Source organism: Xiphophorus couchianus, chromosome 16, assembly GCF_001444195.1.
Source record: "Xiphophorus couchianus chromosome 16, X_couchianus-1.0, whole genome shotgun sequence".
Taxonomy (NCBI): domain Eukaryota; kingdom Metazoa; phylum Chordata; class Actinopteri; order Cyprinodontiformes; family Poeciliidae; genus Xiphophorus; species Xiphophorus couchianus.
In genome coordinates, this window is record NC_040243.1 from 6,964,608 (window position 1) to 6,986,979 (window position 22,372).

At 37.5% G+C, this 22,372-nt stretch overlaps 1 protein-coding gene across 1 annotated transcript in view; it reads right to left on the minus strand.

The window, feature by feature from the left end:
- Positions 1-22,372, minus strand: part of stat5a (signal transducer and activator of transcription 5a) — a 59,459-nt gene that overhangs the window by 10,660 nt on the left and 26,427 nt on the right. The window contains exons 2-10 of the mRNA XM_028042788.1: positions 11,181-11,324; positions 10,924-11,080; positions 8,949-9,038; positions 8,012-8,186; positions 6,731-6,861; positions 6,398-6,549; positions 5,893-6,048; positions 2,460-2,639; positions 1,745-1,832 (exon numbers count right to left, since the gene is read on the minus strand). Of these exons, the coding sequence (XP_027898589.1) occupies positions 1,745-1,832; positions 2,460-2,639; positions 5,893-6,048; positions 6,398-6,549; positions 6,731-6,861; positions 8,012-8,186; positions 8,949-9,038; positions 10,924-11,080; positions 11,181-11,311 (1,260 nt within the window). The 5' untranslated portion in view covers positions 11,312-11,324. The remainder of the gene's footprint in view (positions 1-1,744; positions 1,833-2,459; positions 2,640-5,892; positions 6,049-6,397; positions 6,550-6,730; positions 6,862-8,011; positions 8,187-8,948; positions 9,039-10,923; positions 11,081-11,180; positions 11,325-22,372) is intronic.

Genomic DNA, 22,372 nt, shown 5'->3' on the forward strand with positions numbered 1-22,372 from the left:
AAGCTCTGCATGTTTAACAAGCATGCATCCACCCTTCATATATTGCATTACATTTGATGTGTTCTTTATTGATTTGGTATTGCATTGTGGCAGAAGCTTTTTCCCAGAGTTTGTCAGAAATGTCAGTTTAAAGGTTTTCTTTTCCAGGAATTCAGCCTCTTCTGTGAATGTCCAGATGATTGTGCTAATAGAAAACTGTTTTTATTATTATTTATATAATTTTTCCAAAGGTGAAGAGTGAGGTTGGATGTACAATATTTCAGACCAAGTTCAAATTCAGCTTTCAGCTCATCAAATGACATCCTGGTATTTGAATAGTATGAAAGCAAGCCCTGTATTCTTGGAAATCTTTTTGGACTCCATATTTTAAAAGCTATTTTTTCACAGCTATTTTTTCCCAACACAAACACAGACTGCTTCCTTGAACTTTCCAGCAGTTTTTAGAAGCAACTTCACAAAAAAAGAAGAGAAAAGAAAAGAAAAGCATAGAGTCTCGTCCTGCTGTCCACACTGGAGTCCCACCTTCCTCAGTTTATTCTGTCTCAAGCGATTCTCCATTTGGGTGTTTATTTGATAACTTTTAACTTGAGTTTTGGATTTAATTCCAGTGCTTCCAGTTTCATCTCCTGCACATAAATACACCAGTGACATTCACTCATTAGTGTCACTTTTCTGCTGTATCATACTCTCTATCGCCGTTAGAATTACATAGCATTCAAATGAGAATCTTTATCATTGAAGTTTTCTGCTCCCTGCCTTTTCATAGCTCCTGGAATGCAAGTTGTTTAGATGATTTTTCTCTTGATCCACTTCACTTTTCAAACCTTACCATGTCAAATTTGAGACTTTGAAATTGGATTTTGTTCAGACCGAGGGATTTTTAGTCCAAATTAAAGTTACACATGTAGAGCCGCGTGAGACATGTGGACATTTTGAAATCAATTAAAAAGTTGATCCAGATTTACCGTTAAAAAGTTGTTCATAAGTGGAAAACATTTAAGACATCTTTCAATCTTACTTAGCGGGCAAGTGAGAGACTGACAAAGTCATGATGACTACTCCAAATTCTAGCCACCAAATATGGTTGAGTTGTATCTTTGAATATTTAAGGTAAATAAAAAAAAATGTAAACACAAGATTATTTTTAGCATTTCTCAATATAGACCGAACTACCTAGTATTTTGTACATCCACCTGGTTCCACGAAAACTGTTTTCACATGTTAGGGCACGGCACCGTAGGGTGTGTGGGTTAAGGGTGGGGCAGCCGTGTGTCCTGACACTGACCTGAGAAGGTTAGGAGCTGTGTAAATAAATGGATCTGTTTTGCATATCTTTCATCAATATATTAGTTTCTCTACTTTAATTCTATGATTCAACATGTCTAAAAGAAATAACATTCATTTTTGGAATTCAATGGCAGGGTAGAATTAAACTCCTTGAGATGCAGAATAACATGCTTTCACTTTCTGGTGACCTTCAAAGCAGCACAAAACCAGATTTGAAGACAATAGAATCTCAGAGGTTTACCAAACAATTCCTTCGATCTCATGCTTTGTGTTTGTGTTTTGTCATGCACCATCAGCTGTGGGACCTTACATAGAAAGGTGTGTGTTTTCCAGATCAAGTCCAATCAACAGAATTTATCACAAGTAGTAAGCTGTGGTAACAACAAATAAATTACAACCACAGCGTTGTGAATGATACCCGGATGCACTGTATACAAGAAAAAACTCCCCCACTCACCATGTTTCTGAAGTGAGCGCTGAGAGTGCCTGTAGTCTGGTGGTACTCCATCACACAGTTATTGTTAAGAATTTCTCCACTGCTCTCACTGGAACAAAAAGACAATTAGTGAGTAAATTGACTCTTCTGTCGAATCTGATGGACTCGTGTGCTAAGAATTGCATTGCTTCTAATCTTCCACCCCTCTGGCTTCTTAGAATGACGTTTTTCCTGTATAATTGGAATATGTAGCTATCACCAAGACCATCTTATCTACTTTGGACCAGTGAACAAACGTCTTTGAGCATGTTGTTTACAACAGATGATACAGACCAGATGATGATTCAACTGTTTAATGGATTCCCCATTTTTGCCACTAGCTGCCAAGCTGACCAGGTGATGTGGAGGATTTCTTTAAGTTAGGATGAATGTGGAGTGAGACTGTGAAAGAGGTTAAAAATGGATTCTGTATCTACACCACAGATTCCTCTGAGCGACTGTTCAGGTTCCAGGTATGTCTCAATGCTAAGCTGTGAAAAGAGGCTTCAACAGAAATATCGTTCTCAACAAGCTCTCATTTATTGATCTCTGTGGGAAACGTCTTGCATAGCCTCGAGAAACCCCACATGTGATCTGTGTTATCTCTGATTTATAATTACCAAATAAATAACACACAGCAATGTTTTTTATGTTTTTAAATTTGCATTGCCAGAGAAAAAGAGCGCTGTAAACTTACTTCCTTGTGTTTTCATTTTTCAGCAATGCCTTGGCTTGCTGCTCGCTAATTATGGTTGCTTTGACCTGTGGAGGGTTCATGTGAACGTTCAGTTTCCCTCCCACTAGGAGGCGTACTGTGGCAGCAAACTTGGTTTGGGTCTTCAGAACCTGGGGTGGCTGTTTCTCAATGATGAAGGTGCTGTAAACACAGAATAGAAGGTCACACAAGGAGGTAAAAGCAGAACTAACCGGTGTTTATTTATGTGGTCACCTGTAATACAGCCATGTATTATACACCATGTTAAAATGAAATTTTATAGAGTTTAGAACATATTTCTGCTTCCAACACAATGAATTCTGCATATTTTTGACTACTTAGTTGGATGTTCAAAAACTATGAATGTTTGATCTTGTTATTTTTTTCTTTTGCCTTTTAAGGGCATCAGTATTATATATTTTTCAGGCATATAGTGCCATTTTATAGCACAATCAAGTAACTATGTTACCTTCAATTGAGATAAAAATGCTCTCTATATCAAACATGACTAAAAAGAATTTGACTTTACAACATAACACCTTGAAATTGGGCCTCTGTCTTGTTTTCTTTACCCCTCCAGGGGGTCTTTTGTGAGCTCTAGTGTCCCTTATAGGAAAATAGGCTGGCAGGAAAGGGGGAAGACATGTGGCAAATATGTCCGGGAGTCGAACCTGCGACAGCCGAGTCGAGGACTCAAGGTCGCCAACATGGGTCGCGCTATCCCCTACGCCACCACGGCACGCCCCGGCCTCCGTCTTTTTAAGAAGCTCCTGCTCTTTCTGACACTTTGTCTTCAGCACTTCATCCCAGCAATGCTTCTCCATTAAGTTTTTAACAATGTTTTTACCAGTGTTGCACTGAAAAGTAGCTCATATAATGAACTCATCTGATGCGCAGCTCCACCAAGTGTTTGCTAATTGCTGCTGACTAGTTTGAAGGAGCTGAGTGGAGAGTTGTCTGTGAGGCAAAAACTCTAATTGGAAACTGTCAAGGAAAAGGCTGCGCTCGGTTCCCCCAAGTATTTAAGCACCTTGAATGGATGTCACAGGATTCTTCAAACATGCATGAATGAATCAAAGCAACATTCCAGGTATGTTTTTGATGGCGGAATAACGGAATAATATGATGTAAAGAAATAAGTCAATTTTATGTAACACTGCCTCTTTAAAAATGTCTTCCACAGCAGCTGTAATTATTCATTTGAATCCCAATTTCAATTATCTATGTAATTTTAATAATAAAGTTTATCCATGGCCACCTGCATATCTTCATTCTATACAAGTTTTGTTTAAATAAGTTTTTTAAAATCCTCCTCCTTTCATTCAGTCATGCAGGCAAATCTTAATATCTCTGGTTTAATAATAAAACACAATTGTAGTTTGCTTTAAGCAGGTTTAAACCTTTAAATGACCGTGGGCACAACAATGCGAATTAAAGGTAGGTCACGCTAAAAATACCGCTTCGGTTGAAATATTCTTTTGAAATATTTCTGTCAACATTATTCATTTATGTAGTAACACACAAACACGTAAAGCAAAAAGGCAGACAGAATACAATACAACCAACAGCATAATCCTGCAGGCCCAGAGGGAGTGTGAGTAAAATTATTATGTTGTTATGAGACTCAAAGGCTTCTGATGTGCAGCTGAGGTGAGTGGCATTGGGAACACAGTTCTCTCCTTTTGACAGTGTGAAACCTCAGAAGACTTTAAGAGACTCTAAAGAGGATGTTGCCCAAGAAACAATGCATTACTGTCTGGTCACAGGCTTGTCTGTAGCCTGTCATAAATTGCTGTGACAATGACACGACTTCTCTGTGTGTTATCAGTACCTGTGGGGACTATCTTATGAGGCAGCGTGAGAGGGTGCTGTCAAAAACTTTAGCGCACTCCTGCTCAGATATGGTGAAAGGCGAAAAGCATCCTGGCAGATGGGCCTTTGGGGACTACAATAATGGATTGAAACAAGTTGCATGTGCCCTTTCTTTCACAATGTCTGCTTCATGTCTCAGTAGACCTCTTTAGGTGGGTTCATCTTCCATCCTCTATCTCAAGCTACTCTAATGGACCAGTGATGACTCTTTCAGACTGCAACAACACTGTTCAAGTACGATGTATAATGATAAGAAAAAAACATTTACAGTGTTGTGAAAAGCTGCTTTCCTTATTACAGATTACTTCTGTTTTTTGCTATTTTTGTGACACTTAAATATGTCAGGCCATTAAACCAGTTTTTATGTCAGACAAAGAAGCAGACATGTCCAAGTAGAAAAAGAAGATTTTAAATGATGATTTCCAGTCCAAACCGACCTGGCCGTGAGTAAAAATATAATAACCTCCTTTGCTAAAACATTTCAAAGCTGGATTTAACTTTTGGTAGCCACAGCCTGGCAGAGTCAGGAAATCAATTAAACAGAACCTGCTTGATTACATGAAGTAGGCTAAATAAAGAGAGACATCAAAAAGGCAAATATCCAAGCTAAATAAATTCAACAACAGACGAAAAACAAAAAGGTGGAAAGAGGGAAAAGAATATTTCCTGCTCTAGCAGACAACAGTGAAAGTAATTTTCCACAAAATGGAAAAACCATGGGACAGTGACAGATATTCCTTGGAGTGGCTGTCCAAGGACTGGTTTCAAGAGTTCACTGATGACTTATCCAGGAGGTCATAAAAGACCCAGAACAACATCTAAAGCAGTTTAATCAGCTAAGGCCGGTGTTTAGGATCTGACATTAACAAAACAAAACTGGGGAAACTTTGGCTTCCATGAGAAAATTCTAAGGCCAAAACCTCTGGTGATCAAAACGAAACCACAAGGACTTCTCTCACATTTGCAAAAAATCAAATAAAATCCCTAAATGATCCCCAAGACTTTTCTATGATTCCACAAACTAATTGTGGACTGACAAGACATGAGAAAAACATATTGAAGGTGTGTGTCCAGTTACATACAAATATTTTGGTGGTAGAGGTCTGTGACTGATATGCAATCTGGACAACTTAGCGTAATTTAATTCTGTTGAGAAAAAAATGTCACACCATTTCAGTGTGTGACCTTAAAATCAAGATCACGGAGTTTATGCAATTCCATCCAAGAATAACTAAAAAAAACTACTTCAAATGTGGGTAAATAAAAAAAAAATCTGCAAAGAAGAGTGGGCCAAAATTCCAACACAACAAAATAAAGGCAAAGACTTGATGGCCGCCTAGGGAGAAACTACTGGCTATTAGTTTCAGGAAGGAACAACTTCATCAGATGGGGCCACTTAGTCATTTAAATAATTAAAATCCACCTGTTGTATTTACTCATCTTATCTTTGTTTGTTGTCAGAATGCTAAAATTACAGAAAACCAATCACAGAAGAAATTTGTATGGGGGCAAATACTTAGAGGAAGTTTAAAAGCGCACATACCTGGTGACCAAAGCTGAGATGATATCCGTGATAGTGCTGTTGAGTTCATTGAGTAGCTCTTCGATAGGTCCTGGAATGGGCAGCTGTTGCCTAAGGTGCTCTGCCCTCCGAATCTGCTGCCTGTTTTGCCAAATAGTCTCAGCGAGCTTCTCACACCTGACATAAAAACATGCACACAAAAAATCCGCACATTAGAAATACGTCTATTAATATTTTTTAAATCACAACCGAAATATGTGCTTAAATTCTGCTTCATAAAATGAGCTTAAGGTATATAGAAAGCTTTTTCAGCATAAAATAAAGAGTAAGTAAACAATAAGAATATCAAAGATTCCAAAGGCAATGAGTAGGAAATAGCAGTCTGTGTATACGTATGCATTTCTCTTATTAAAAGCTTCAGATAAACCCACAAGAAGCCTGCTGGAGCCTAATAAACTCATAATTTCATGCTGTGTGAGGAGTTCTAGTGGCTGTGTTCTCAGCAGGAGATGGAAAAAAACCCCACCAGGACTGAAGGATGTCCAAGCCCCCCTCCGGCGGGCCCCCATTGCCTGCCAGCTGTTGCCGTCTCTTCCACTGGATCAACTCGTCATCCAGAATGATTGTCTGCTGCTTTCGCAACAGCTGCAGTGTTTTCTGGTGCTTCTCTGCCAGGTCCTGCAGAGAAAACGGTCAAAACAAGTGCAAACTATCACAATACAATTTTAGTGATCATAGCGATGGACTGTGAGCACTAAAATTTAGTAGCATTTGCAAAAAAAAAATAATCAAAATCACATGCTTTACAAATGTGTTACCAAAACAAACAACATGAAGTGTTTTTACTGAGGTTTCTCACCAGGCGGTATTTCTGTAGTGTGTTGGCTTCTCTTGTCAGCCATGCCTCCACAGTAGCTCTCTTGCTGAGAAGGGCAGGCTCCCTTAGCTGCCGGTCAGAAGGGGGCAGAGTGGCAAGGCTGGACAGCTGAGCTGTAGAGGGTGTGGACAAGTTAAAGACTGATCAAAACAGAGGAGGTAGAAAGTCTTTAACTTGTGCAAATAATGAATATGTTTTACCCTCTGGCCCATAATAGTTAACTCAAAAGAAATCCCTTTAGGGTAGTACAGACTTTAAAAACTTCCATTGTGTGCTGACTCTTGTAGAAGAAGAAAAAAGAAAAAGCTGTTATGAAATATGTTATGAAAACTTTTTTTTATCCCCCTCACTGTCTGGCATTAAAAAACCTAAATGTTTCCAATCTTTATCAATTTAGAATTATGGAAAGTAGATCTATTTACAAAAAGGTTAAATTAATAATATATATATTTTTACTGACATGCATGCATTCTATTTAATTCAATTATTTGCTAATTATTTTATCTGATTATCAAAGTGCCCAACAGTCCTTCATAGTTGAGACACTATTCTCAGGCAGCAAACATCATCAATTTTCCTTCTATAAAAATGGTTATTATTGATAACAAACTTCACTTTTATCAGACAAGAGGAAATGTGACTGAAAGTTAAAGAGCTTCTGCAAACTGAATTCGTATACTGCTTCTGGGGTAATGGCTTCTTTGTTACCTGAGCGGCCTTTCAAACCATGTTGGTACAGGACTTGCTTTAACTGGACTTGGTGCAGCAGTAGATCAGGTGCCCCACATATGGAGGCTATTAGTCTTTGCTGAAGCAGTCGATGGTTTCCATTTCAGAGCTGAGGACCTTTGCTACATGTCTACCTCTCTTCTCTCTTTTCCCGTTTCCTGTCTGGTTATTTTGAAATGAAGGCCACTAGTGCGACAGTTGCTTACTAAAACGTGACATCATCATCTGGGTTTTTCCATCTTGTTTAAATGCATAGGAATCTCTGTGTATGCACACTGCTGCTGATTTTGAACAAATGCATTCTGGCATTCAGCAAACAGAACCAATTTTAGTAATCCAAACTGACCAAAACAGGACGCACTTCAATTAACCAAATGTTTATAAAAGCCACACACCACGCCACCTAAACATGTTTCACCTTTATAGATTTCTTTACTAATTACCCACCCTGTAGCTGCTCATTGCAAATGTTAGTAAGTCAAATAATTAATTTAGAGCAACAGCAAGATTGACATGCATGCCCTCCGGTCTCACCCTGAATGCGAAGGCTTTCTTGGTACTGGATGATAAAGTACTCCTGGTTGTGCTGGAGCTTGCGAAGGTCATTCTCAGTATCTTGTGTGAGCAGGCGAAGCTCCTCAAAGACTTGGTTGATCTGCTGGTACTTCTGAGACATGCTGTCCATCATCCCACCCACCGGAGAGCTTGACTAAATAAAATGTGAAAAACGTAGAGATGGAGGAATGAGAAAGACAAACATATGTCCACGTGGAAGACTGGATCGTTTATTTGGATTGCTAATACAAATGGGTAGCCACTGGTGAACTGTTATTTTAGAGGCCTCAGGGTGGGATGCTGGCTGCTTTATGTTGCTGTTAGTGTATTTGACGACAAACTCCCCAGCGACTAAAAGCAAATACTGTGGAGACACAGAAAACCGACATGGAAAAAAAAAAAATGGATGTGGGCTCACTGGTAGACTATGAGTGCACCATGGTGCCATGAAGGTTCAGGCTAAACAGCATGAAATTAATTCGGTCAAAGTCAATTTCGCAAATAGAAAAAAACATGTTGTGACTGAAAATCAATTCAGAACAGGACTTAGTGGGAGTCAGATGTTTCACGCACTGCTGGTTTCAGGGTTTTAGAACTCAGGGCCATTGTGTAAACTGAAAAAGCAGCAGTTCATATGGCATTAAAATGGAGTCAGCTATAAAATTGAAAAGACCCTAATGTGCTAATGAATCACTTTTACAACAACGTAATAAACGGGCTAACATTTGGTGGACAAACAACAGAAAAAGAGAGCCGTTTTCCAATTACCCAATTTCTGCACCATTATGTAATTTAGGCTTCACTTAGTAATGTTAGACTTGATCCAGGATTTGGCATTATCATTGGATGGATGTGTGTTGGCGTGTGTGTGTGTGTGCAGGCGACATACTGCAAATGCCACCTGCATCAAACTTACATTTGTAGCCTCTCTGATGAGCCTCTGCTCTGTGTAGAGGATGTGTTTGATACACCGAACCAGCTCCAGAGGACAGCGGTCATACGTGCTCTGAAAGAAAAGGAGAGCATGAACCATGTTAAGACCAATTTAGTATAGTCAGAGAAGCTTGTTAAGATCTGGAGTGAATGCTGGAGACATGCTAAAATCAATTAGCACACCTCAGTGACGGAAATCACAACTTTCCATAAAGATAAGAGAATACTGTGATACTTTCATGGTGATGAATAATTTGTGAAATTGCATTTTTTTTAACTTAAAATAAACATCTAAAAGTAAACAGACTAAAATCTACTGTATTAAATATGAGCACAGCGTCACGGTTAATAAGTTATTCCATCTGTATTTCCATGCCAGATTTCAGGCTTGGGAAGAAGCTAATCACAGGAATATTTCTGTGAGCAGGGAGTTTGATCATAAATAGCAGTGTTGGTTGGTTACCGTAGCTGACTTGGGCTGTTCTCTTGTTTTCCTCCATGCGGATACAACCTGTTCTCAAAACACTCACTGTGTTGTGTGCTCTTTCTAAGAAACACTACGAGAAAGGAAACGGAGCTGAACACTTGTGCCTTCTAAACATCTATCCTGTTTCAATGTAAGCAACTCTAATATTTTGCTGAAAACATAACCTGGCACCTTGTTGACTTCATTTTTTTTACTCACAGGAGATCACATATATTTTCATTAACTAAAACAATTTTAAAATTAAAATAATAATAATAATAATAATAATAATAATAATAACAATAATAATAATATATCAATAATAATAATAATGATAATAATAATAATAATAATGGTATATTATTATTAATAATAACTTATTATTATTATTATTATTAGTTCATTAGTTGCTATTGTACTGCTTCAACTGGCTCACTTCATATGACCTCTTTCATGTGAACGAAAACATCTAAGTTATGAAAAAGCATTTAGAAAAAGACATCTATACATCCAGCTAAATAAAATAAACAACTAGCAACCTAAAACTTTGCCCATCTTTCCTATTTTTGAATTATAAGACCTGTATAGGCTGATTTGTACTGATGAAAGTCAAGATGATGATGATGATGATGATGAGGATGAAAGTTATGCTGAAAGTGTGACAAATTTGTTGTCTGATCCATTATGGTACAACAAGGCAGAATCAGCGGTCTTCAGCGTCTAAGGCTTTTGTTAACTGTCTCTGTAGACAGTATAACTATATTAGTACAGTTTATTTGTTGTTATGAAACCTCACTCAGCTTCCATGGCTAATATTAGCATTTATTATTATGTACACGTCTGCATAAAAGTTCTATTCAGTCTTTTTTTTATTGTGCTTGTTAAACTTGCTTCAATGAACTTTCCTCGAATTTTTGAAAATAGTGTTTAGGAACAGCATTTCTTTCAGAAAGAGCACAAGCAGAGGAAAAAGAACTTACAAGTCTAAAAATGTCAAAAGAAGATGATCAGAACTGAAACATTTTGAAAAAAAAAAAATAAGGGAAAAAAATTAGCAAAGACATCACAGAAGATCTGTAAGGCACATTATCCTTCAGCTGATCATTATTTGATGTCATGTTTTCAGCTCACACTTCTTGCAGAATCGTGTTGATGCCAAAACACTATTTTATGTGAGTCACAATAAAACCCAACTTAAAACCTCTCCTTTGGTAAGTTGCATGTTAATGTGTAGACACAAATACTGGATCATTAATTTAGTTTAAGAGTCTTTTTTATGCCTAAATGGTTTACATGTCAGGGGTAATTGACTTAACAAGCACAAGCAAAATTGTGAAGTAGTGCAATATTAAGAAAAACAACAACCTTTGATAAGACCTCCAGAAAACCCAGAGGATATTTGACACCAAAATATATAAAAACTCTGGGTTCTTTTAAAGCATAAAAAATAGGAGTGACTCAATAGATAAACAAAAATAAAACCTAAAATTACCTTGAGTTGGTTAGCGTAGTGACCCAGTTTGATTTTAAGAAGGAAACCATCTTCTCCAACCTGGTGCTCAGCCTTGTTTTGCAGCTCTTGTATCAGACTGTCCAAGAGGCGTTTAGCCTTGAACTCCTCCTGTGGGTTCTCCAGGTCTATAGCATCCCTGACAACACACACACATGCACACAAAAGAAATGTGAAATTCATGCGCATGTACCAATGGCAGAAGGACTCCTGAAGCCTTGAACGGAAACAAAACTCACCAGAGCTGGCTCTCTATCCACTGGGATAGATAATGACGCACTTCAATGGGGAAGTGCTGGCCGTACAGTGACTGCATCTGGTGAAGAGCATCTCCCTGAAGCTGCTGGGCCTGGATCCACACTGCCATCATCAACACCCTGAAGCTGCAAAGGAATCAGCTAATTAGCACAGTCAATGACAAAGCTCAAAGCTGAGGTCAAACAAAGCAGATTGTATAAACACTGTCTAATTGTGTTTGACAATTTGCAAAGATAACAGTGAATGACTCCTGAAGAAGTCGGCATAATAAGCAACCAATGTTGGATTTCTACTTACTTTGATACTTTTTTTTGATAAAGAGTGGTATGTCTGTACATTAATGCAACCTATTTGTTTTCTGAAACAAACAAAAAAAACATACAGAAATTTGCAATGCTTTGCAGTCATGCTTTTGACCACAACACGTAACTTAGAACTCAGTAAGGCTTTAAAATGATACACTATAAGTCTATACAGCTAGCTTTACAAGATGTCAAGTTAAAATATAAAACTTTAAATCTTTTTGATGAGGTAAATGACACTGAATAGTCTTTTGGCCTAAATACATTTAGATTTGCCAAGGCTTTTAGGGACCTACTGATTCAGTGTTCCTAAAAAAAAAATAAAAGCAGAGGCTTTTAGTTTGGTTCCAAACCATACTCCACTGGTTTGGAACCAGCTCCCTGAAAACCTGAGATGTGCAGAAACTGTTGGCCCCTTCAAAACATGACTGAAAATATTATTATTCAGTGCAACTTTTCTATGAAAGTTAAATAATATTTTAAAGTTCATTCCAACAATGTCTGACATAGTATTTCATTTAAATTTGCTTACATTTGTCTTAGTCTTTAAACAGATCGCTGGTCTTTAATGTACAATATTATTGTAATTGTATGTCATGCCTTTTTCATAGTTTGGCTGGTTCTGCAACTTGTAGTCATAAATATTTTTTTCTCTTTATGAAGCATTTTTAGAATGGTGCGCTAAAACTTAATTCATTCACTGCGCTCCACAATCTGAAACTGCAGCTACAATTTCCATACTGTGTCTGTGATCTGTTGTTCAGATGAGACATTGTCTACTAACCAATATAATTCTGGAGGGATGCACAAGAGGCACCACCTGTGGAGTGCAAACTATGGACAAAGTCACTGATTTAACTGTAACCCAGTTTTTGAATTATAAGCTTATAATTATATGTACCTATGACTTCAAGATACAGCATAAAAAGGGCAAGCAGCAGTAAACATCATCAACACATTGCTTGGTGTTGATACATGCTGTTCCTGTTCCCCAGTTCTGAGAGGAAAATAATAATAATAATTGTGCTTTTTGAGTTTCATCATTCAAATCCACAGGATACATTCAGAAAAGTACAGGGTTGTAGTGCATGAGCTTATTTCTCTTATTTCAAGCATGGCTGCTCCCACGCTCAGTTAAACTTTATCTTTAGCGTAACTGTCACAGAACTTTAAACTTTGTTGTTCTAAACAAATTATTTCCTCACTCTTTAACCTGCTGAAAATGGCAAAATACAACAATGAGCCGTGCATGAACATCACCTTGTTCAAAGAACAAAACAATGAACTCGCAACAAATTACGGTATTACTTTATTCTGGCCCCCCAAAAATATTTCGGCCCCATAAAAGAATTTCAGCCCCCACAAATTTTTTTTGTTTTTTTACTATATTACTAATTAAAAATAAATTTGGATTTTTTTGTAGAATTTAACATTTTTTAATAACTTCAATTCAAAATTTAAAAAAATAATTCGTTTTTTATCATTTTGAATCCGCCCTGCGACAGACTGGCGACCTGTCCAGGGTGTACCCCGCCTCCCGCCTGGAACGTAGCTGGAGATAGGCACCAGCAACCCTCCCGACCCCATTAGGGACAAGGGTGAACAGACAATGGATGGATGGATGGATCATTTTGAATCCACAAAATACTTTTTTGGGGCCAGAATAAAGCATTGCCCAAATTACATGTCTGCAAATCAGTGTGACTCCTGCTGTTGTTTTTGGGAGACCAGTTCAGATAGGCGTGGCTTCACCTTGGCAAGTGCTACTCTCATGTCACTCACAGCAAAGCCTGTTCCTTTTCTTGTTTTATTGCTCGACATATTTAGTAAGGATTAAAATATTAAGAAAGAAACCACATGGCGTACAGCTATGACAGCCGTTGACTGTGCGCACTAAATTCCCCGCAGCACTGATTGGTCAAGCAATGTAACGTGATCCTCTGCAGCAAGTGATGGCCAAGCGGGGCATGTCATCACGACTTTACATAAGTGTGTCTTTGCCTCCGTGGCAGAGGCTCCGCCGAACCCCTAAGACCGACTCATCGTACCCGTAGGGTTCAATAGAACCCAGGTTAGGAACCTCTGCTCCAGATCAACATCAAGATTCGGAGACATTTGATTACACATAGGTCCATGCAGACCAGGAGGAAAGTTTGAGACTTAAATCTCAGGCCGCAACAGGCGAATCATTTAAGATTTAAGTGCAATCATTTGATTTGATTGTTTTTATGTATAGCCTACTAAGGTCACAGTTAGTGGTTCTTGTTTCTGTGGAGAAAAACATATATATTCATCTGCTTGATGTGTGATGGCACGTCATTATCATTTTAAAAATTGACGGGTAAAAATAAATTATGACTGGGTTTTTTTTTTTAAGTCAGTAACAATGATGGACATGAGAGAGTCTAGCACAACTTCTTCCCTTTAGTCAAAGACTTCTTCAGAAATCAAAAGTAAGTGCCTGGAGGTCACTGTCATGTTATTGGTCTAAATATGACCCTTAGTATGCAAAAGGAAAGCTGCTATCAAGTCTTTTCCAGTCAACTGACGATTCTTGACCACTTGCCTCCCAGAAATCTGGTGACATCAGATGATTACTGTATTTGTCTGCCACTTCCAAGAGGTTTTGTCACCGTGCCTTTAATTTTAACCTTTTGAAGTACAATTTCAATTGTATGTCAATCCAGTTCAGGGTCTTTGCTTTCTTTTTGTTTACTCCTTTTTGACACTTTGAGAATTCATTTGATTCAGCTATGTTTTTAACAAGCAACAAATTACCACACATTTAAGGTGTTCCATCTGAAGAACACCTGATGCAACTAGTGAAGCCTTTGACTGGTTGCATGAAGTGGGACCGAGACCATGCCAGATTGGCAACTATCTCCAAACTAGAGATAGTAATTCTCTGGTTTGCACATAAAAATGTTAAAAGAACCTAGACTTAAAAATGAAGAAGAATCTCAAAAACTGTATTCATGGAGATTTGACTAAAATCGCAACGCGAATGACAAAACTTCCTGAGGAGCAAAAACGTCCTCAAATTTGTTTTGTTTTTCCATCTTAAACCATAGCAGCAAGCTCCTGATAACTCTGAGGGATGCCTACTTTCACTCTGACCAAGGCTTAAACATGTTCTTCAGTTATCCTTAGGTTAAAAGCTTTTATGTTGGGTCAATGCCACTTGTTTCCAGTCAACACACCCACTCAGCTTTCTCAAAAGTGGCTCAGTCACTGTCAGTAAAAGGCAAAGAGAAATGAGTATGCGGGAAGTTTGTGGTGTACATTTGTCATGTTTGTGTGTGCATGAGTGTATTTGTAGGTGTTTGTGGTGTCAGTGGTTCTGCTTGACAACGTGTGCATCTTTTGTGTATCTGTGCATGCCTAATTCACACAAAAAGACCTACACATAGCTTCTTTACTACAACACAACAACCAAACAAAAAGGGAAGTTCACCCTCCCCAGTGATATGATCCTGTGTCTCTCGCACGTATCTTTCACTTTTGTTTCTCAGCAGCTTATTTCCGAAATCTTAACTTCCATTTTTACACCCCTTGGTAGTTTTTGCAACTTTCTTCTTCTTTAAACACAATTCTTTTTAAGGACTCAAATAAGTCAATAATCAAGAGATTCAGTTACGAAAAATGTTGCACATGGTTGCTAATAATGAATGAAAAAAGCTGCTGTACTGCCGATAACAAAACAACTTTGTTCTGTAAAGAACATCTCATGACTTCAACACATGACTTTCTGTCATATGTCGAATGAGTTTAGCCAGTTGGAAAATAAATTAATTTAACATAAAACTCAAAACTCTGTTCTTCATCTCATGTGACCTTTTGAAAGATGTATGCCGTGTCGCAATTTACCCCTCAAATAGCAGCTGGGCCTATTACATGTGCTAATCAATTTCTACTAAGGGCAATTCAAAGCACCCTCCACAATTATTGATAACCCTGGTAAAGATGTGCACAAAAGGCTTAAAATAGATGGCTGTTATGGAGATCTGGTGACCCTAAGAAGGCATGCTTTGCTGCAGTTCTGTAACAGTGAGCTTTGGAGTTTCAACCTCCTGAATTTAAACTTGGCTCGTCCTCTCGCCTGGTGTGTCCTGGTCTCCAATATTATTAGTTTTTCATAATTGCTTCAGATATGTGCAACTTTAGCTGCATTTATTTCATAGAAACTATTAAAAGGGGGTGGATGATTGTTTAAAATCAACATTTCTTAAAGATGAATACATGATTTCAACTTTTATTTTTAGCACATTTTTATTTTTAGTATGCCTCACTTACTGTTGTTTTTATCTACATTCTTCAATCTAAGATAAATGCATTACAACAAGCACATTTATTTCAAGTCTTTTTCCACATCCTTATCATGGGCACCAACAGGCTTAGAGGTCACTGCACATCCTTAGGTGCTATCTCTAGCATTGCTCAAATCTTAGCATTTGTATCACCTTGAATATAATAATGAAAGACTTTTATTAAAGGTTAATTTCTAGAGACCAGAGATGTTTGCGCTGCTGCAGTATTCAGGATTTCTATGTGAAGCTCGCCTCTTAATAGGTATTTTTTATGAAATGCATAGTAGTTGGTTGGTTTATGCTTTTTTTTTAACGGCACTAATGAAGCAGAAAAGTCAAACGACATGAGGAATGGCTATAAGCTTTAAAAAAGCAACACACTATGCACCTAATCTAAAGAAATTCAAGAACAGTTGAGATACAAAGTCACACATGAGTCCAAAAAGCTTTACTTGGCTATTTCTAAGATTTTAGGACAGTAGTGATCCTTTCCTAGAAATGTCTGATGTACCAAAATGACTCCAAGGACATATAACTTGACTGAGATGTTTGAAAACCAATTGAGGTTTTTGGAAACCTTACACAGTTCCTCTATAGTGACGTAAGGAGCAACATAATTCACTTTTGTATTTCTATAATAAGTGAAATAACTATCAACTGTATTTTACGTTTACTCAGGTTATCTTTGTCTGATCATAAAATGTGTTTGCCAGTCTGAAACCTGTGACTGTGAAAACAAATCTGTGAGAGAGCAAATACTCTTTCATTTCACTATAGAGTTGTTCCTGTTAACCGTAAAGTCTTTTATCTCTCTCAATTGTTCAAATGAATGAAAACCAAATGATAAAACAATTACTCGATCCCAAAAAGACAAAATAAGTGAAATTCAAATGTGCGACATAGACATTTTATCTGCAAGGGAATCAGCAGCGAGCATCGGCACATGAGCTATCAGCTGATTGGAGGAAGAACCCAACAGGAAGAGCAGAAAACCTTTCTACCAGCTCTTTCTGTGACACCCACTGTGTGTAGCTTTGTTTCTGCACCATCCTTGCATCACACACATATGCCCACAAAGAACTGCAGGGAGTTGAAGCTAAAAGGTTTTGTTGTGCTGCTTTACAAGTCTGCCTGACACTAACAGCTGTTAAAGGTGTAGGCTACTGGGGCTGCTCACCACAAACACTTCCATTCTCACCTCTAACAGGAAAGTAACATCTTTCCCAGCAAAAGCTTCACTATTTCCACGATTTCCAAATACCTTGAAATGAACACGAGACATGCAGCGTCCCTATTTTTTTTCCTTCTCACTAGTACAAGATAACTTCTGCAATATGGCATGGATCTAGAGGGGAAAAAAAACCTTACCTTCAGGTTTCCGCTACCATGTAGCAGCAGGAAACTCTAAAGTGGAGCGCCACTAACCTGAGACAGACAGAAAGTGAGAGAGTGAAAGAGACAGACAACTAGAGAAAGAAAGACAGAAGAGATAGAGAGACCAAATGGAGGAAGTGAGTCAACCTTGGGTGCTTCTGAGGAAGCTCTCTATTTTTCACAGGGAAGAGGACTTCAACAAAAGGCCTGGGGAGGTTAAGAAAAGGGTGAAAGGAAAAGTCCAGTAAATGGATTTCTCTTTATTTCAGTTCTCCATGTCTTGACAATAAGCTAAAAATAATTCTGAAAAGCATAAATTATTTTCAAAAAACTAACGCTTCATCAGGCAAATTCATCGAAGTGTTATTATACAGGAATTCAAAAGATGCAGCAATTAAAAAGACATTTGTGGGAAAACAGCAAAAGCCACAACGATGTTAGAGATGGGGACTGAAAACTGTCTTATTTTAAAAGAATGAAACAAAGTAATTCTGAGCAATTACTAGAGAACTTTAATGTGCTTATATGTGGAACTCAAGAATGATTACAATTACTTCAAATATTTATGGATTCACAAGAAACTATTTCATAATTGCTCTAAAAGGTGTAGTTTATTTTAAAAATTTCTGTAAATTTATATTTATTTTTTGGAGTAGTTTCATACAAAGTAGATAAATGTGTGAACTGCATTACACAAAAATAATATGATTTCCCATGACCTTACTAATGTTGTATTGCAAGTTAATAATGTCTTGTATTGCATCTTGTCTCCACCCATGGAGGGTTTGATGGGGTTATGTGGTGGTGCACCCCAACAAATGATGTCTACATCTTTAGGTGAGCTTTAATGAGCTGCCAGATTTATTTATTTATTGAGTCACTCAAATTATGTCATTTTTTGTGTCCTTTACAGGCCTGTGTTAAATCACACACACATACCTATGGCCTTCACCCTCCTACATGTGACATCAACGTCATAAAACTCCTGTGTTGACTTTCATTTTCAACGCGCAACTCCAAGATGAACTATGACTATTGAAAACTTTCTGGAGATAACCTTGCATGCCTTAATATAAAAAGCTGTAACCCTAACCCATACTCATTTGAAAAAAAATACTGCCAAACCTTTTTTTTTAATAGCACTAATTCCTATTGAGTAATTCCTCTTCAGAGCAGGCACGCCGTGACAGTGGAAATAAATCACTTCTTTGAACAGGAAGAAATTTACAGAAGCTTAATATGTTACCATAGGTCATGACTGGCCAGTGGCTAAGAGGAAAGGTCACAAAAAAGTTATTTTCCTTAATGGAGAACTCTTAATGGCGACTGATAATTATGGAAGGTGTGAAAAAAAATGAAGAGAGTACACCGAATTAATAGCAACAGTTCATCTGTGTAAGGCAGACACACAGCTAGAGGCATGGGCAGGCATCCTGCTGGACATATTTTTCATCACAAAGCAAAATGTTTATCCATGCATATGGATGTCTAAAACACAAAATTTCAATTAAAATGTCAACTGGAATCTTCATTTTCTCTTTAGAAATATGTTTTGACAGACCTTAAGGCATTATCATCAGGTTTAGGTTTTCTAGCTACACCAACTTGTCTGAATTTTATTGCTGCAACAACTGAACTTGTGTCACACACAAAAAGCCATAATGATTTGAGGGAGCTGCGTTATCTAAACTACAACCAGACAGAAAGTCGAGTCTCTTATGAAAGACAAAAAATAGAATCGGACTTTGAAATTTGGGGTCATCATGACTCAGCCAGCTCTCATTCCTGCCTGGACTCCATAGAGACAGAACATCAGGAAACCATATGCTGATAGAAAACCCAAGACAAATATATGAGCATCTTTATTTTTCTGTCTGGTCCTTTGGATTTGTTCTTTTAACCACATCTGTGACCCCATTTCAGTTAACTCTGTTACTGTGAAAATGGCACTTCGGATAAAACAATATTGTTTCTATAAAATCACACTTGTCTCAAAAATTTGTAAGGTCTAAAATGCATCTTATGACAATAAAAAAGTAAGCAGTATTTAATGTAAGTTGAACTATTTCCAGTCTGGTAATGCGGGGTCATCAAAAAGTATTCAACCCCCTCTGTTTTTGCTTTTGTGTCACATTTAAATTATTCCTATTATAGGGAAATTTTTAGACATATAGTGACTCAATTTAGCAAGGGAAACAATTTTTTTTTCCAATTATTGTTTTCTCAATAACAGATTTGCCATCCTTGGCAGCAACAACTGCCATCAAACATTTGTGATCATGACTAACAAGATGTTTTTGCAGAAATATTTTCTTTCACCCACATTGCAGGATATCTTTTTTTTTTTTTTTTTAGCATGAACAGTTTAAGGCCACACAAAATGTTAATGCGAAGCCACACTACAACCTTCATTTAGTTAACTCAGAAAATCAGAAGTAGAGTCACTGCTCTATATCATTGTCTTTTTTCATAATCTAGCAAGGTAATGGGTTAAAAGTCAAATTGAATTGATGTATTAGTAACGGCACGCCATGCAGATCTTATAATAAAGCAGTCCCAGAAAAATACACTATTAGGTACTTTTGGCCCATGCTAGATGGGTCTTTGTGTTCTCTTTGGTCGTTGATGGTGACCTTGAAGCTTCACCCTAAAGATGGAATTTATGCCCAGTGTCTTAGTTAATATTCAACCATGAACACTGACTTTAACTAAGCCAAGTTAGGTCCTCAGAGATCTTCTTTTAAGATGTTCTTCTTACTTTTATAACATCCTGGAAGAGACGTTAATGTGGTCTTGGATTAATTTTGACAGACTGAGCACTCCTGGGAAACGTTCACCACTGTTGCATGTTTTTGTAAGTTTGTGGATAATGGCTCTCATTGTGGTTCATTGGAGTGAAACCTCTCTGAGGCTGATTCAGTAGATGTCAAAAGCTTTGTTCATCTGTTGTCTTCAGACGGAGTTACATTCTACAGTGTTGATGATCGTTCACCTTCAGGTTGTCAGGCAGGTTCTGTTCATGTTATTTATTAATTGCAGAAGTCTGGCAGAAGTCATGCCTTAGTGTGAATTTCCAAAAGTTAGCTTGTTGTATACCAATGGAGAACATTAGTGGTGGCCTATATCATAACCATAGATACATTAGAGGGGAAAGGGAAACAATTATCAATTGCATTAAGATAAAAGTTTCTTTCAAACTTTACCTTGAATAATAATAGATTCATTTGCGTAAACTGATCAATAAAGACAGTTAAAAGCATATTCTTCTCAGGCCATAGCACTCACGATCACTTATTTCTAGAGCTGCATCAAAAAGCAGCAGAAAAAGGTTTACTGAGGCAGTTAAAGCAATTAGTGAGCCTGAAATTGATGATTGCTAATGTGTTTATCTTCCCGTAACGACACTAAAAGGACAATTAGCTCAGTTTTCAAGAGCAATGGTGCTTAATGAGTGAAAAATGCCTCCTGATCTACTGACAAACGACAAAGTTATTATCAGAGCAAATGATTCACTTCATCATTCCACTGTCTTAGAGGAGTAGGAGATGGGAAATGGATATGTCAGAAATGAAGACAAAAGTCCTGCTATAACCTCATTAGTGACAAGTTTAAGCTTCAGTATTTATGTCAAGGAGGTCCTTATTGTTTTTGATTGCACTGTTTTTTTAATCTTACATGACTCTTAAACAACAATTACATGATATGGTGTTGTGTACATGTTATAAAAGTACTGTGCTGGGTAATTTACCAATGCTTCAATAAGGCACTACTTGCAGGAAATATATTTCAAAAAGTGAAAAAAAGACCTTCAATCAAAACATGAGCAGTTCTTATTTAAAACACTTAAATTCATCACTGCACCTTTTTCAGGCCCCCTACAGATGCCCACCAAGTTCGACGCAAATCTAGAAAAGTTAAAAGCAGACATACAAATAAGATTACCTCACCTTTTACTTTGGCTGGCCCATAAAAGAACTCCAACAATCTCTTTTATCTTTTACAGCCTTCCTTTTGTAAAAGAATGAAATTAACCTTGACAGCTACTTCAAACACATTCTCACACTGAAACATATTTCTCGTTGTCCAGTAAGAATTACCTGCACACGGTTCTGCCAGTAACTTTTTCCCTTCATTCTGCTATCATTTTTCTCCTCATCTCTCACACACCAACAACATATGCTGCTGCTGCACCTATCCATTATCCTCATAACACACGGAGCTCATTTTACTCACTTCACGAAATGACAAACAAAAGAAAATCAAAAGAAATTCAACTCAACTTCACCCCCCCCCACACCCCTCTTTCGCTTGTGCAAAGTGTTATATTTATGGACTTCAAGTTAAAGCCAATATTCCTCATTCCATCCTTACAATACTGGCAGTGATGCAAGGAACAACTTATTTGAATTTTCTTGGAGCCAATATGCAAAACCAGGCCTTATTTATGAGCAAGGGACTCACTGGATGACAAAGTAAGAGAGTTGAATCCCAACTTGGATTATGCAAGAGTGAAAAACAAACTAATCTAAAATCCATTCTCAAGCAGCTGCAGAGGCTTGTTGTACCGACTCAAAGACATAAAACAAATGACTGCTTACTAAATTCAGACTTCTTCTGATTGCAGAGGGTTTTCTAAAGTCAGGTGACCTTTGTAGATAAGATAGCCTTCAAGTGTGAGTTATTGAAGGCTGATACAGAGATATAACTGTAGAAAAGAGGTCAAATACCAAAACGAATCAGGGTTTTAATGCGTCAGCTGTCTGTTCTAAGTTAAAGAACTGGCTACACTAGAAGCAGTCAGCTGACAGAAATTAAAGTGCATCTCAAAATCTCTGTAATATCCTGGTTTCTGTGGTGTAAAAAATTGGATAATAAATCATTAAATATGTTCTCCAGCTTTGATAGGGTTACGTTCTACAAAAATAAAGTGAAAACAAAACATTCTCTTTGATGAAGAAAATTTTTTTAGAGAGCTGCAATAGTCTGACTGCATAAGTATGCACTTTTTCTTTAGAAATGCACTGTTTAATGCACTCTTTGATCCAATTTCATGATTCAGTCTTTACTCCTAGCATGAATTATACTAAGTGTGATTAACTTAACATAAAGTAAAAAGGTGTTAGTGTGGAGGGGGACAAAAAAAAAGTAATAGAAGCAAAAACAGTAGAATAGTGATGTTGTATGAACTGT